The 17,421-nt window shown below is 43.3% G+C and overlaps 1 protein-coding gene across 14 annotated transcripts in view; it reads right to left on the reverse strand.

Annotated features, from left to right (window-relative positions):
* Nucleotides 1-921: 921 nt before the first annotated feature.
* Nucleotides 922-17,421, reverse strand: part of BRSK2 (BR serine/threonine kinase 2) — a 325,870-nt gene continuing 309,370 nt past the window's right edge. For 3 of the 14 annotated variants that reach the window (XM_014960001.1, XM_014960006.1, XM_014960002.1), the window contains 3 exons: nucleotides 16,004-16,051; nucleotides 4,206-4,270; nucleotides 922-3,522 (listed from right to left, as the gene is read on the reverse strand). In XM_014960001.1, coding sequence (XP_014815487.1) covers nucleotides 3,232-3,522; nucleotides 4,206-4,270; nucleotides 16,004-16,051 — 404 coding nt within the window. In that variant the 3' untranslated portion in view covers nucleotides 922-3,231. Of the gene's footprint in view, nucleotides 4,271-16,003; nucleotides 16,052-17,421 lie in introns of all 14 variants that reach the window. The other 11 variants (XM_014960011.1, XM_014960008.1, XM_014960003.1 and 8 more) reach the window with 10 other exon arrangements.

Below are 17,421 nucleotides of genomic sequence, written 5' to 3' on the forward strand. Positions count from 1 at the left end.
TCTGCGGCCGGCCACTCGCCAACGGCCGCCGCACGCGCCGCAGGGGGCCTCGCCAACGGCCGCGCCCAACGGCTGCCGCGCGCGCGGAGCCCCCTTTTCCTCCCTCCCTCCCCGGGGGGCGGCCGCCCCTCACCGCCGGGCGCCGCGGGGAGACCCGGCCCGTTTCGGGGCAGCGGTGGGGAGGCCTGGGAGGCGGTGAGCCGGGCCCAGGGGCCTACGGGCCACGTTTGCCCCGGGCGGGTCTCAGGGCACGCAGCGGCCAGGGCGTTGGGACCCAGAGGGGAACGGCCGGGCTGCCGGGGGCATCCGGAAGAAGCTACGAATCCGGCGGGAAGGGGGGGAACACCTCAAAGCTGAGAGAGGTGTGTGACGGGCCCAGCAGCCGTGCAAACCAACCGGCAAAAAAACCTCCAAACAACGGCAAAATAAAACACCAACCCCAAAGCCACAGACATACCTGATAAGCTTTGTCAAATCTATGGGACTGAGGGTGTTTCAGGCAGGGAGGGTGGAGAAATCCTTCCTATGCTAAGTCTGGAAGCAAGGAGAGCAGCTCAGGTGAGAGATGAGAATGACGAGCAGCAGCGGGTTTTGGTGCAGTGGTTTCCATCCAGCTCAGAGCTAGGGGCTGTGTGATTGCCCTGTGATTTGGATTAATCTTGCTCACCATGATGCCCATAGGGCTGAGCTGCCCTCGCCCGCACGCGGCCTGTCTGCGCTGTGAGGGTGCAGGATGCCGGCTGCAGCACCGCAGAGCCCAGCGCTGCAAGGAGACGACGCTCGTTCCACGGCCGAGGATGCTGCCACACGTGCCCGCCATCTTCAGCTCCTTTGGTGTGGAAAGCTGGGATAACGGTACTTACTGGCTCTGGCGCCGGCAAGAAGGTCATTTTCATGGACATAAACAGGACACTCGACAGCTAGTATCTTTACTGAATGAATTTATTGGTTTTTGAACTAAAGTTGCTCACAGTTATTTAACAAGGGATACATCAGATTTTTTTGTCCATTTTAAACCATTAAATAATGTCAGTTTGTGTCTGTATATGTGTGTGTGCGCGCGTGTGTGTCTTCAAAGTACAAAATAGGAAGGATAACAAGAGGTATTGCTTTCATTTATTCTTATATCTTGTGTAGGTAATCCCCTTCCTGCTTGTACCACATGGGTTTTGCTGATATAGGTATTTTTAAAGTATTATTATTATTTTGTATTGAAATCCCAGCCTTTTGTAGAGGTACAATGTAACAGAAGCATCAAAATCTATACACAAGGGAAGAGAAAAGAGGGAAAAGAAGGACGGGGGTGATGGGAGGGGAGCTCAGAGGAGAAGTAGAGAGAGGGCGGAGGCAGGAAAGACAACGAAAGCAAAAGAGACTAATTTACAGCAATGTCATGCAATTAAAACTGCCCCCCTCTCCTGCACCCTTGCCTCCCCCCCTCCCCAGCCATCACTCCCTGGTGTCTGACATGCACACAGCAATACGAGAGAGAGAAAAGTTTAAGAATAGGGAAAATAAATAAATAAATAAAACAAAAAAAATTAAAATTAATCCCTCCCATTTGGGGGAATGGGGAAACGAGGCAAAAGTCAAAGGTCTTTGCCCCAGTTGTGTCTTTAAAAATTCTTTTTAATCTTCAAACCTATGTACAAGTAAAACTGGTCCAAGAAGGGGAAAAATGATTAAAAAAAACAACAACGACAACAACAACAAAAAAGAACTCATCCAACATTATCATTAAAAAAAATAATCTTGCGATACAACATACACCCATAGGAACCCAACGAGCAGCAATCGAAGGTCATAAAAGAGCTGAACACTAATGCTAAGCCTACATTCTTAAAATCTCAGTCAAGAAGTATTTCTCACTGTGTTTTGTCTTCCACGTGTTTGCTTTTTTTTTGTTTGTTTAACCTTTGAGCTTGGGCCAGAATAAGTTACACTTGGTCACATAACTCTTGAGGAGAAGGAAAAAAGGCAGCGGTTCTTCTTTCTCAAAGTCACAAGCTGAACACTTACAGGGTTTCTGTGTCTTTTTTCCCCCTCCTCCCCAAAATAAATAAGAATCAATGTTGCCTCTACACAGTTATTAAACAGAAGATATATCTAACAGCTTATTTTTTTAAATATATATATGTATATATAAATAACCGAGACCTAATAACTGAAACACACAAAAAAAAAAAGTCCCCCATCCACCCAATCCCACCCTCCTCCCCTTCAAAAAAACCAAACCAAAACAAAAACTTTATAAAAATATCTTGCAGTAATTTTTAAAGTTTACAGTAGCTTCGTGATTAAGTCTCCCATTGCCCTGACTCCACCTTGTCTTGCTCTGATGAACTAAGTGCCAGTAATTTGCACACACACACACACAGGAAATAAAACCCAAGATAAGTCTCTTTTCTTCCTCCTCTTCATCTTCTTTTTTTTTTCTTTTTTATCTTTTTTTTTCTTTTTTTTTAGAAAAAAATCACCCAAGCCAACAAATGAAACTGGTAACTTAAAGAAATAATAATACTGATATCAATGCAGCACTAGCAACACAACAATTGCCTCTAAATGCAGGGTGTGGTGGAGGATCCAGCTGGTCGAAGAAGGTCCCAGCGCGGTGGCACAGTGGCAGGGAGTTGACAGGTGGGGAGGAAGGTGTTGGAGGAGGAGCAGCAGTAGCAGCAGCGGCAACTGTGCCCGGCGGCGGGAGAGACAGTCCTTGGCAGAGTCTTGTCCCTCTTCTTTGCTACCAGAAGTTGCCTTTTCCCTAAGTTTTAATGTTTTGTTTGTATGTGTTTATTCATTGAACCCCCTCTCCCTCCTACGTTTACTCCTTTCCCCTTCCAGCAGGTCAAAAAGCAAAATGATACAGTACAAAAAAAACAATTGTTTTGTATATATATGTATGTACGTATGTATATTTATATATATAAATATACACACATATATACATGTATATATAAAAAAGGGGGAAAAGAAAAGGAAAAGGTGGTGGGGAGAAAAAGAAGGTTAAGAAAATCCCGTGATGAAGCTCCCCAGTATTGTCTTGGTTCAACGCTTAGATTTGAGTTGCTCCTGGCTGGTTTCTGAGGAGAACGCGCTCTGGGTTCAGGGAACACTGCGGTCCCGCTACGCCCGGCTCCTGCCCCGCACCCTCCCCCTCCGGGCTCAGTTCACCTGCGCGGACAGAAGTTGCCAAGGGTAAAGGTTTCACTCCCAACAATTTGCAACCTCCTTTCAGCCCAGACTCTGCAATCCCGTAACTGAGCAGATCTCTCTTATGGAGCACCAAAAAAGAAAAAGAGAGGTGGGGGGAAAAAAAAACCCAAAAATCAAAACGGCGTGCACTGGGGAGGTGTTTGGGGAGAAGTGGGGGAGAAACCCACTTCCTGAAGGGAGAGGGGAGGCTGGGAACCTCAAACAGGACTGGTCCTTGGACAGTCTACATCGGTTGCCTTCCGTCAACAAGTGTCCGCAGAGCACAGAAGGTGAAGCCGTGGCTGACATGTTAACTTTTCGGGATAATTCCTGGTAGCAGAGCGGAAACAAGTGGTGTCGTCAGAAACACAGAGAGAGCATGAACAGAACAAGAAACAAAACAAAAGAAAACAAAAAATAATAATAATAAAAAACCCAAAAAATCAGGAAGGAGAAAAAAAGCAAAACATTCAAAAAAAGGGAGGAAAAAAAAAACCAATCGAAAAAACCACAACCCAAGATCTGGTGAACTGGGTTTGTCATCTGTGCTACCTTTTCTTTTCTTTTCTTTCTTTTCTTTTCTTTTCATTCTTTCATTCGTTTGTTTTTGTGTTTGTTTCTGAGATATATATTATATATCATATATAAATATATATATGTATATATATACAGTCATTCCTTCATACAAAATTTGTCTATAGACAGTTTTGTACTGTTGTGGCAAGGTATATACATCCTTCTAGTTTAGAGGCTAGCTTGCTAAGGAATATTCTTTCATTCTTTCTTGCTTTTTTTGTTTTTGTTTTTGTTTTGTTTTGTTTTTTTTTAAGTTATTTAATTTTTTATGTGTTTATTTAAGGTTGGTCTTGTAGGCCGACTGATGAGACCATCTTTGCCTTGTCTTTGCCAGCAGGGTACTTATTGTCTCCTCTAGACCCATAGTCATTAGAACCGGAATCGCTCCGCTTGCTGTTTGCGCTATGCTTGGTTGGCGTGCCGGGGGGATGGCTCACCTGCCCGTTCTTCTCGTCTGAAAAAAGTTGTTTAATTACGTCAAAGAAGTTACTCAATGGGCTGCCTGGGTACACAAAACAGAGGAGACAAAAAAAGAAAGAAAGAAAGAAAGGAAGAAAAAAAAAAAAAAAACAAGAGGGAAAGAGAGAGAAAAAGAGGAGAGAAAGAGAGAGAACAAACAAACAAATGAACAATGGGGTTTTTAACGAGAAGAACATGATGAGGAGATCCAGAGCCACGTGCGTGGGGGTGTGTGGGGGATGAAGACAATGAGCAGGAAGAGGAAGAGTGTTTAGGATGGGACACCTACAGAAATAAAGAGGCTGGAAGCATAAAGCACCTAGGGGGAAGGTCTTACTCTTCTCTTGAGTGGGGAGCAGTGCTGTCTCACCTAGCAGGAGTACACAGTACCGTGTGGCTGAGATAGTTCAGTCTATTACTTGGAGTCACTTGGCCACTCCACACTGCAACGTCCGTGAATGTAATGCTGGATGCAGGCAAATCCCACCTTCCTGCTGCTCTTACAAACACGGAGTATTTGGATGTGGTCACCAATTGATGCTTTGCTTTGTAGCCTTGCTGAGCTCTCTGGCTACACCGGGCATTAGGCTTCCTTTGCTTGCATTTTATTTCTTTCTGAGTATCTCCTTGCTTGCCTTTCAGTCACTAAGCCTGAAGAACCTGAGTGCAAGAGAAACAGCATTGAAAAATGAGCTACGGCTGACACGAGTGTTGTCATCTGCATGTGTGGTTTGTGGCTTGTACTTGCAAGCTTCTAAGCACCTCCAGATCCTTCTTACAACAGGTGCCTGGAAATGAAGATGCAGAACGCATTGTGGAAGCAGGGTGTTAGGCATCTAACTATTGCTGGGACCTACCAGGGTCAAGAACTACTTCCTCGTTGTCCTGAATTTGTATTCTCTCTCTGATATAGCCTCCATGACACTACATTCACTCCAGTGGAGCTAGGAGCCAGAGGGGGGTGTAGGGTTGCATGCTAGTAGAATAGGTATCTCATTAAGCCAACCACTGGAACAGGTTTCAGTATGAACATGGGTTGGGCACTGTGCATGTGAACACAATCTTCCATGCCATTTAGAGCTCCAGGCAGCAGGGCTGTATGCTGTCAATCTAGTCCTAGGTCAGAGGATGTGTGGAAGGCCATACCTGAGGCTCTGGGGTGCTACCGAGGGAAAGGGACCAGCTGCTACTGGAAAGGCAGCCTTTTGGGGCTTTTCTAGTCCCTTTCAGTTTTCTTGGATTGGGGGATTAATCTTGACTAGACATAGGACGGGTCACACTAAATTCTCTGAACATGGATATTGAAGGTGTTTTTTATCTAACGTACACCATGGAGGTGATGTCTGTTCATGATCATTAACACCCCATGATGCTTTTCTCAATATCGGGCTGTTGGCTCCATTGTTCTAGCAAATTCAAATCATTTTTATCCCACAAAGTAATTTCATTCTTCAGCACCCAGAAGGAAATGGGCTCCTTGTATTTGCCTTCTGAAGCTGTGGTATGCTGTGAAGAGGAGAACCTTCCGTCCTTGAGACGGGAACTTTCAGTCAGGAGCAAAGGGGTTTCTTCATAGCAGAGATTGCCATTTATCCACAGCTGGGGGACATTGGTGGATTGGTAATATTCTATTTCCCTTCAATTTCATTACAAAAGTAAGCAAAGCAGTTACTACAGCAGGCAAGTACATTCTGTGCTCAAGAACTTGTTGAGTGCTTTCTTATTCTCTAATGGAAAATGCTAGACAGACATCAACTGCTCTTTATACAAAGAAAGAGGAAATATATAGTATCTGTGCCTTGCGAAGCTGAATGTGTTACACTTTTTTTCCTGCCCCCTGCTAACCAGGTAGTTGCTGCTTTCCTCTGCATGTTAACAGGCATTGAGAAAAATCACATGGCTGGCATATGCAGTGAAGCATCTCGATTTTATTAATCTAATTCATTCCCTGTCTTCCTCTACTTGCCTCTTTGTGGCTAACTTACTGCTGGCCCTGGTGCTGTCTGTGCATTCAGTTACACCAATGCCACAAGCAGATGGCTGTCAGTTCCTGGAAGGGCATCATTTGCCTAACTGACCCACCTTAGAGGTGGGTCCAAACAAACAGCCAGGTAAAGCACATACCTCAATTTCAGGCTAAGAAGAGAAGAGCTATCAAACTCTAAGTCATTTTGGGGTCAAACCTCTGTGAGCTCCACCTGCTTCCTTCCACAAGCATCCAAGTGCTTTGGAAGGGGAATATTTGTTCCACATCTATGACTTCTCTTTCAGAGATTTACCTAAGCCTCCCTAAAACTGTTTTAGGTTTTTGGACTCATGCTCTGCACAGACTTGTTTCTATCTGCTCAGACTCAGTTCTTCTTTTAGGTGGATACTCTTTTACAATGAAAAGAAAGAAAAACGGAAAGCAAACACTCAGCCTTGAATGCAGGAATGTGGGCAGATCTGGTTTTTATGTGGCTTTGGACCCCTCATCTTCATAAGCAAATGGAGTCAGCAGAGAGAATGAAAAAGAGCACTGAAAAAAATGCTGGAGAGGGAAAGACTTCTAGGTTGGGAGAAAAGGGGAGGGAAATATCTCTAGTTATTCAGCTGAGCAGTTTATTCAACAAGCTTAGAGGGAAAGAAGAGGGCAGAGTAAGCAGGGCTTTGCAGGAATCAAGAAGTCTTTTGTTTTCATGTAGACAGGAACAGTAGACAAAAGTACAACTTGCAAGAATGGAGCAATAAAACATTTTTAAATTTATATATCTTGTATTTGCTGAGTCCTGATACAGGATTTTTAATCTTCCTATTAAAATATGCAGCCCTTGTTTCATCCACCCTTTCTCCTCCCCATGCCCTATTGGCTTTAAAGTGCCTGGAGATTTATTGCAGCAAAAGTATTTAACATTCTGCTTTTCTTTGCTTGTATAACTACTGGATTCCTTACAATCAGCATTTTCAGGTAAAATTTTAATGGGAGGTAAGAAATCCTTAGGGATGTTTAAAGAGCACTACTGAAAAATAAAATAGGCCATTTCACTAACCCCTTCCTTCCTTTGCCTTTTGTAGTACCTCGAATTGTAATTAATTACTAGGTAATAATGCTTTCCTATCCTGCAGTCAAGAAAGAGCTGATCCTACACCAAGCCGTACAGATAATCACTGCATTGATGTGGTCTACATGACAGCTTGTTAGCCCACTCTTGGGCTGGTCTAGATACTGGTCTTTGGATAGACAAAGAGTCCTCACATTTTCCTCTGGAGATACATAAACATGGGCCAGCTACGCTGGTAGCATGAAAATGGTGCATGGTGTTGCTCTTCTTAGTTCTTGTGCGCTTCAGGGTTTATACATCCAGTAAAACAATACTTGAAACTGCAGGTGATGATGGATTAGAATAGCTGTTTTAGCAACGTTCCACTCCTAGCATTCAGTGCAAGATGTGATACGCTCTTACACCTCTAAGTCCATCTGGAGCCTCAAAAAAGGCTGCCTCTCTTATTTCAGAAAGTGAGATGACATCCCATTTCCTCTGGACAGGGATGAAAGTTTGGCTCACTGATTCTTCAGAACTTCCCTGGTGTTTCATGCGTCTGTAACTAAGGTCTTCTTTCCCCTTAAGAGCAAATGTTCATCAACACAGAGCAAAGAAGGCATGAAGGATAATAAGGGTGAGAAACTGTGAGAAGGATCAGAGGCAGGAGGAGAGGTTCAGAGCGTTAGGTTTACATCTATTATTAGGAGGAGATGGATATGTGCATTTTTGAGTTAGACCAAGGAGCTGTAAGCTGCAAGATGGGGAAGGGGAATGGGTTTGAAAACAAGCACCGAAGCTTATGGAAGGGTAATGTGTTGAAGGGATGCTAGAGAAATATATTTATGGAGAAGGCATTGGTTTGTGGCACCTGTGTGCAGCACTGTCTCGGCCAAATATCATGAAAGAAGTCAAAACTGTGAATGCATCTGAATTCAACAGGCAATAAAAGGAAGAAATGGGGCCGGAGACAGACACAAAAATGTAAAAGGAAGCTGGGCAGGTGGCCTGTATCAACCCTCACAGTTGACAGTATTTCATCTGTTGTTCTTAGGAAGTCAGTCTGCCATTGACCTAGCCCCCCAGTGGTGTCACAGGTTGAGAAGCAAAGTGGAAGTGGAGCACTTAGGTAAGAGAGGAAAGAGAAAATAAGATGATCCACTTCAGGCACCAGAAGTGACATCAGGAAAAGATGCACCTTGCAAAGACCCTGCTGTGACCTTCCAAAAATTCTGCCCTGAGCTTGCCCTGACCCTCAGAGTCCTCCATGGAAAATAACAGAAGGTGGTGAACAAGTAGCTTCAGGACAAGCCTGGAGGCTTCAGTCACTGATTAGAGCATGCTGTTTTGTAACATTTTAAGACAGTCAGATGAAACTTGGTCCTCTTTCCATTGAAGCAAATAGCAACATTCCCATAGACTTATTGGAAGCTAACCCTGAGGCACTTGCTTCTCCTGTGAAACCATCTCTCTGGAGTCTATGTATTTTTAATGCACTAATCCTTGAGGTGCTGAACACAAAGTTGCACAAAACAAATATGCCATCTGTGGGATTATCCTCTGCCTTTCCTTTCTGTATAGTCTGAGAAAATTTGGGTTTCTACATTTATAGCTTAGCCCTTGGGAGAAACTGAATGGGAAAAGCTAGGTCTCTATTGGAAACAGAGACACGCTATGTCAAGCAGACTTCCCATATTCCTTCCTTTGTTGCTTTCACATCCTTTCTGACTGTGTTCTGCCTGCCTCTGCTACTGAGGTTTTCTTCCTATACTCATTCCTTTCTCTTTACCCCTTCTCATTTTCATCCCTAGCTTGCTCTGTATTTCGATAGGCAGCCATGGTTTCAGTGAATCATGTAACAAAAATCCAACCCCTTTCACATAAAGCATTGAAACACTCTCTTGATGGGTGATAATCCATTCCCTTTCAAACCCATTTTGCTACTTTGACAGAGTTCTAGTCCTCTTTGTTAAGACTACGGATTTTTTGCCTGTTTGCTTGGTTTCTGTTGGCAGAGTCCCTTCTGCCTTCAAAAACAGAAGACTTAAAATATAGAACCCACTTCAAGAGTATACACAGTAAAAGGGATGACAGAAAGATAATCCTGGCCTGTTCCTCTTTGTTTAGTTGTATTATCATGTAGGGGTTTTCCTCCAGACTTAAGAGCCCCCACCCTAGGCATTCTACAAACACAAATCACAGAGATGCCTCAGCAAGCTCATCAACTACTGAAGAAGGCTACAGAAAGAATTTTTTTCTTCTTTAATGGTTGGATTTATGAGGCTTCCCTCTAGACTGAACAAGAGTGACAGAAAAGCCATTGCAATGTCTTGTTGGAGGCCATCACACAGAACTCCCTCCTAGACTATGAACCCATCCCTAGGCCACTTGAAGTGAGCTGAAGAAACTGCAGAAATCCCAACAGGGGACTTGTCTAAAAATACAGGAAGTCAGGAAAGCATTTCAAGAGACATGGATGTGTTTTTTTACTGGATTTATAAATTGTCTCAACACGTTGACCAGAACAAGTTTTCCCATTTATTTTTTTCCCCAGTTAGTTACCTAATGGGGCAGCAGTTTTGATTTCATTTCAATTTAGGACCAGAAAATGGAGGCAGACAGTCCACAGAACAACTCCAGTTTCTCATCAGGAGAGATGAGAATTGCACCTAAATTGCAACTGGAAAAGGTGACTTACAAAGGTAACAACAGAGTACTTAGACTCTGCTAGTAAAAAAGCCAAGTGAAAACAATGTTTGGAGAAACAGACTGCTGGTAGGAACTACTCAGATTATCATACATTGTTAGCACAGGTGCCCATGCTATCAGCAGAAGGTGGGAACTTCCAATCGCTACATACCCGGGCAGATCTGAACAACAAACCTGACATTTCAATGCTCTATAAGCCATCCTTGTTCTTGCTCCCCTAAAACATCCCATCTCCTCTGCGGGAGAGTGGCACAATATTTGTGACTAGCCAGATGGCCATTCTACCTCTATCTTATCTTGCACATTTTCTTTCTCTCTCTCGTGCACACACAGAGGAGCTGAGATCTAGTTCAGCCTCTCCTGTCCCAGGCAATGTAAGTGAGACAGGTAGCTCCTGGGTAATGAGTTAAGAGAATGGTGAACGCAGGCAGCAAAGTCCCAAATACATGAGGCATATTTCCTTGCTGCTACCTTCTGCAGAGCGAAGACATGAGTAATTAATCAGAAAACAAATGTGTCCATTACTGATGAATAGCTCTGGCCAGTCCAGCACCACCAGATAACATTCAAAAAAGGAGACATGATGACGGAGAGGAGGGAATCATGCATTTGTTTGGACAGCTGGTGGCACTGAAAGAGCAGGCAAAGATAGGGGTGGGATGAAGAGATGCCAGATTCTGTTGTGGAATCATGTTGTTCTGGCAAATTGGCTGGTAAAGGACTCATCCCAAGAATTCTTTGTATCTGCCTGTCCTTTTACAAAGATCTGTCTGCACAAGTGTGTGCTGAGAGGGGAAGCTGACGACCTACACTTGTAAAGCCACAGCAGATGATAGTATCGCTGTTACCCATTCTCCCAGAGACTTCTGCTATTTCATTCCAATTTTTCATCTATAAAAATGTCAGAAATGTATTGGCACTTAATAATAAGATTTTGTCCTTTCCTGCCAGATGGATAGTCAAGTATGATCTTATGGGTTTTAAGTTCTCTGACCTGTTACTAAGAGCAAAACGCCCTGTGTATGCTGGTAAAATGTTGCCTCCTTATTTCCTCTGAATCAATCCCTTCAAAATACGATTTAATATTCCATGGAGGCCAACTCAAATTTAGCTTAGTACAGCAAGCAAATGTTCACATGGAGTATCCTGAAGCACTGCCTGCCATAAATAAGGTACTGTGACCTTAATTAAGAAAGAGATATCTCCGTTTTCTGCATTAGATATTATTACAGAGAAAGAGGAAAAGATCTTGTATTGGACAGTAAAAATCTAGCCATAGCTGTCAAAACAGGATCTGACGTGTACCAAATAGTTCAATACATTTGGATTCATCTTTAGTGCCAAGTTGCCATTTTTATTGCTACCTTCTTCTACAATGTAAAAACACGAGTCATTAATTGGAAAAGAAACATCTCCCCATCACAACACTAGAATGAAGACATATGACTACAGTGTGGGGGGAGTCAACCCTCCATTTGGACAGCAAAGGATACTAGTATAACGGGCCAGGATAACTGGGAAATCCGGCTTGAACTCTTTGGAAAATCTGACTTATCTTACTTATCGTGATCCACCCATTATGAATGAATATGTGATCTTTCAGGTGGGTCTTCTTCCTTTTATCTCTCATTTGGGTCACAATTTAGACAGAAGAATCAGCCATGCTCAGAAAGACCAGCAGCTGGCACATTTTTCAGAAATGCTAATAAAATACCATGTTGTTCTGACTACCTCAGTGTAACACTGGTGAGAAGAGACTTTCAGCTGGGAGGGCAGCATACATTTTTTTTCTGCGTGTTTCAGCATCAGTGCCATCAGTTACGACTTTATGAATGCAAATCACCAACCTCCTCTTCCATCAAATAGCTACTTTGTGATTAGCAGGATTACTCTAATTAATGCCAATACAGATCAGGATCACTTCCAAGAGCACCAAATACAGATATTTGCTGCTGCTGCTAGTAACACCAGCAGTCTCTAAATTAGCACTCACAAACCTACATGCTGCAACTGCAAGCCAGATGTGATGTAACCAGTTTTAAACTACAAAATGTCTCCCGATTTCTCAAGTAGCTTGGGATGCTATTGACACGGGCTTGCATCTGAATGAATCAAACTGTCATTGCAAGGAGCTAAGAAGAGAAGCCTTTACTGCACTGCAATTGCTCTGTATGCACAGAAGATAATTGGCCATGGGGGACAAGGTCAGATGGCTCTGAATGGAAAGCTATGTCAAGACCTAAACACCAGAAGCAAGAGATTTGAGTGAGATACATTGGAAAGATATGAAAGGCAAGTGGATTTGCTGTGCTTCTGCTTTGATCAGATCATTTTGGTGTCAGCCACTGGTACACACAAAGACCCATAAAGTTGTTTTTTTTTTAACTCTGATGCCAAGAATCAAGGTTTCAAATTGTAAGCAGCAACACAAGATGTTTAAGATTAAATAGGATGTCTTCTGGCCAGCCTGTTGTCACAGGCTTATGGTCTAAGACTTTACAGGAATGTATGTGCCGTGCCTGACAAAATAGCATGATTTGACTGAAGCTGCACTAATCATACAAACTAATCTTCTCCTCCTGTTATCATCACCCAGATCCATGGAGGTGCCACTGATGTAACTGAAGACTTTCCTGAGAGTCACAAGGGATGGAAAGCAGCAAATAAAGATTGCCTTACGTGGAAATAAAATTCAGCCCCAGATAATTACTGTGTGGAAACTGGAAAGTTTACAGGCTCCCTGGTAAGTGTTTCCCAGAAAGTCAAGAATAAGGCAGGCTTTTCAGAGCTTTCTGCCAGCAACCATCACCTTGGCAAAATATACTTACTAAGGACTTACTAAGGACTCCAAAAAAATGGGAATGGCTGGGAAGCTATCAAAGGCTATTCACCAGCTTCACCACTAAGTCAACCACCCAAACAAATCCTCAGCTCACTATTTAAAGGACTTAAAGTCATTAAAGTCTGTAAAGACAGACTCTTTTCTGAACAGGACTACTGGAATAGCACTGTGGGCTTCCATGTTGTGTGTATGTGCTCCAGATCCAATGTGCTCCATCTACAATCATACTTGCTTTCTAATTCCCAGCTTTGTGGTTGAAGCTGTAGGGCTCTTCAGTTTGTGGTTTTTGGGTTTTTTTAATGTAGAAGCTCTACAGAATCTATCAGAACCTTATTGTCAATTATACAACCTATTCTTCAGTGAGGTAGACATAAATACCAGATTAGATGGTAGTAAACAGTTATTTCATTCCTGCCTCAAAAGAAACAGACTCCAGCCCATTCTTTTACAGCTGCGTTGATTTTATAAGGCTTAACAGCAGTACATAAAGTCATAAAGCTTATTTGTCACTAAACTGATTTGGTTCTATATACACAAGGAATAGACCTGCTAAGTCGGAAGGTATCACTCCTATAGGCAGTTTTCAGGTTACAGCTGCATTTTAAACATAAAGGCTTTAAATTTTACAACGTAATTTTAATCCTATGAACAGATATGAAAGACTTGATGGAAACAAGTTTATTCTTTCTGATAATAGAAATGTCCATTCTCATGCTGATATAGGTGGAAACATAAAATATTCCCTCCCAATGTGCATTTCAGTTTTATTATGAGCCAAATTATTTTCTTCTATTGTGAAATATTAAGAGTTGGCAGCAATTTTCTAGTGTGCACAGGTAGGGTTGATACAGCAGCTGTTAAGTCATTTGGATATTGGCAGCTCCTATGACATACCTCTGCTGTTCAACATTAACTTGTTTTTCAATGCCAATGGCTATGTGCAAAATCAGTTCTCAGATTGATGACCACTGCTAGCAGAAGTTGAGATGATAACATTTAAAGGACTAAATAAATTTGCCTTGCTGTTAATTACAACATTCAATGGCTTCTAGTGGGTGAAAAGATACTCTTTATTCCCACCAGAGCTTTCACATGGCTGAGCCAGGCATAAAGAATCTGATTAGCTCTTCTTGTACCATTGTTAACTTTTTGGTAAAAATGCCCCCCTGTCCTCACTCTCAGAATATGGAACTATGATGAGGTCACAAAACCACATATATAGTATAGTATTTCTTACACTATTTGTTGTCACTAGACAAACATTGTGTCAACTTCAGAGAGTTCCCTGTCCTCAAGAGGACAGTTTGCCAATAAAAGGCTAAATGCTGGCAGCATTCCCTTTCGCTCCCCTAAGTTGTGGGTGACCTCTCCTGCACATGAGATGGCTCTTCACTCATATAGGAGGGTGGAATTCAGCTTAGTGTAGTCACCACTGCTTATGTTGTGTGTGAGCACACCAATAAGAATATGATTTAAAGGAACCCCTTTAGACCCCTATAATCCATCCTTTCTCTTCTCTGGATATATATGTGGCTTTGTCTGTGCTGTAGTTGCCAAAAAATAGTCTCTCTGCTGGCATTCACCTTGTCCTCTTTGTCCCATGTTGGATTGATGCTGACACTGTGACAGCTGGAGGGCCTGCCTGAACTGGGAGTGAGCAGTAATGCTCTCTATCTAGAGAATGCAGAGTACTGGCTGGTTATCTGTATAGCTCAGTTATCTGTATAGCTCCGTTAACTTGCAAGCAATCGATAGAATCAGCATTTCAGTATTTTTGTATGATGTGAATGCCAGATCCAGGCAAGAAACAAAGGCTTGAGGGAGAAGAGGGATTTGCCGTCTGATGACTTCAAGAAGAAGCTGGAGGTCTGCCTGCTACTTAAATGAGTCTTCATGAGGAGATCAGAAATGGTATAACCCAGGAAACTCAAACAAGAAATCAAATTAGCTCCTTTCAGAGCAAAGGAAAAACTCCCACCAGCAAAGCTGCAACTCAAAGGAAAGAGATCATCAAACTACAGGAAATGGGCCAAATCCTGCCTCAGTCACACCCACATTAACCTAGTAGTATCCCCACAATGACAAATTCCCTTTGTTGTTACAGACTCCACAACTCCAGAACAATTTTCCTCGGTTTATGAAGAGATAACGCTGAAGTTGCAGGTCCAGCTGGCTTCCTCAACAGCTTGTGTTCCCATTCACAGAAATACCTGAATTCAACCTAGATACCAGAATGGAAATCTAAAGAGAACAGTCCTCTTGTACAGAACTTCTCTGTACAAGAACAGACTTGTACAGAACTTCTCTGTACAAGATACAAGAAAGAAGGCAAAAAACTCTCATAGTATTTGGGTATTTCCACTTTTGTATTTGGAGGAGTCAGTAGGGACACAGGTAATGAAAGAAAGAATGTAGTCCCTGAGTGCATAGAGGGGAGGCAAGACAAGGAATAAGTTAACCAAAATTCATGGAACCCCAAGGAAGTTGAGTTGCAAGTTTTGCAGAGAACACTTTTTTTTTTTTTTCCTCATTCCTAGCAAAATTCTGAATCTCCAGTAAGCTCACTGCTCCTCCAGCTAGAGACACAACATCCTTCCCCAAGACCAAACTGGAACTATGACAATTTACGCTAAGTGTCTAACAGGTAGTATGTGGTGTGTCTTATGGAAGATTTAGAAGGGTCTTACCCCAAGGATATCTGGGGAAGAAGGGAGTGGATTCAAATGGGAATTAAATAACATAGCAATCCTGTCTCAATAAATAGCAAGAAACCAAGGGAGACAGCAGCTAGCAGGGCAGCATTCAGCTTCACTGCAGAAAAAGGACTGAAGAATCATGAATCAAAGGCAGCAAGTAAACAAAAGAGGGGAAAAAAGGGGAAAGAAAAAGAAAATCACTGGCCTGGGTTACAGTGAGGGAGGGAATCTCAAGTGCAACACCACACACTTGTGCTATGAAGGGGAAAGCCGTGGTGGAGCCTGTGCATCTGTGCATGGATGGGGAGGAACAGAGTAAGGGGTATATGCTTGTGTCCACCAGGTAAGTGACAAACATAGTGGGCTGTTATGGGGTGGGCAGCCTTGAAAAGAGCGTGGGAGAGCAGGGATAGGGGAGGGGAAGAGGTGGAAGGGACAGACGGCGCATTATTATGTTGCTCAGCGGGGGCAGGGGAAGGAGAAAAGGCAGAAGGGAAGGAAGTTCTTACCACATTTGGAAAGTCTGCCAGTCATCAACTCCATACAGTTAGTGGTGTCTGGATCATAGAACGGAAAGAGGAGGGAGGGAGGGAAAAACATAAAAAAAGGTTTCCATACCTCTGTGCATAAAGTAGTAACTTAGCACATTATTACCTGAAGCAGGAAACATATATACACATCTTGGTCTTTACACAACCCAGGCCAAATTCTGCCACCCACTGCATGCCAGTGCAAACCTGGCCCTGTGACTGAGGGAGGATGCTGATTCAGGCCTGCTGCTTCCACTCACCTCTTCATCATAGCTACAGGTATTTATGAGATGTGGGAAATATTCTGCCACCACATTAGCAAACTAAAAGCCTTGAATACAGTGTTTCAGCCAGCCAGCTTTGCAAGTTAGCCTGCAACAGCCAGAAAATGCCCAGCCAGCTGATCCACGTACGTCAAAAACCTGGAGAGAGGGAGGAAATAGCTGTGCTATTGGACATGGAATGAGAAGGCTACTTACACAGCTCAAAAACAGACCTCAAAGGATAATGTCCAAGTCCTCAACATAAGTCTGCCTTTCTCATTCACGTGTAATCTCTCACTCCTCTTGCTTTCAATGTCACTATTCATAGGCAACAGAATTTCTTCTAGAAAGGGTGGCAGAATCTGGCATAAGACATTACTTCCCACTTTGTGTATAGCTCCCATTGCCACAGCCTTTGAGTGCTTCATATTCGGGTTGGATAAGAGGAAGAAGCTTTACATGTCAGCTTTAAAGCAGAAAGGACCAGCTCTGTGGAAACTGCTGGCAAGCCAGATCTGCTGCTGCCATCCGGGATTCCCTTGCATTTAGGATCTAAATCCATGAGCTGGGCAATGTGGAGCACCACAGTCTCAGATCTCCCCTTCCCTGCCCTCTTGATGAATGCTTGGGTGTTCAAGAAATAGGCTTGGAAACAGACACACATATGCTGAAAATCCCTAACTGCTAGGGAGCTCTAACTGCTCCCTATCTGGTGAAAAGTCTGCAGGAGAGAAAGAAAGATAATTTCTTGGCATTCCTCCCCTTAAATACCAAGAAAAGTAATTTCAAAACAGGGGGAAGGGGTGCTGGATATGCTTGGGTAAGCTGAACCCATGCTAGAAGTGCATGGATATTGTATGGTTTCTGATGCAGCCAGGCCGGTGCTGCATAGACCACCTGGGAAAGCATGGAGCAGAGAGGGCAGGCGCTTGGGGCAGTGACACTGGCCAAAGCATCTAAGCAGCGGTTCTATGTCCTCCATCCCCAGGGTCAGATGCAGGCTGGCACAGGTCAATGGGAGATGATACCCATGGAAGGTCTCTCAGAAAGGCACAAGACTGAGAGAAAGGGGAAAACGGAAGGAGGTGAAGGACAAGAGAGGATTCAAGAACTGAACAAGGTATCAGAGGTGTC

The sequence above is a fragment of the Calidris pugnax genome, unplaced genomic scaffold, assembly GCF_001431845.1.
Source record: "Calidris pugnax isolate Ruff unplaced genomic scaffold, ASM143184v1 scaffold435, whole genome shotgun sequence".
Taxonomy (NCBI): Eukaryota; Metazoa; Chordata; class Aves; order Charadriiformes; family Scolopacidae; genus Calidris; species Calidris pugnax.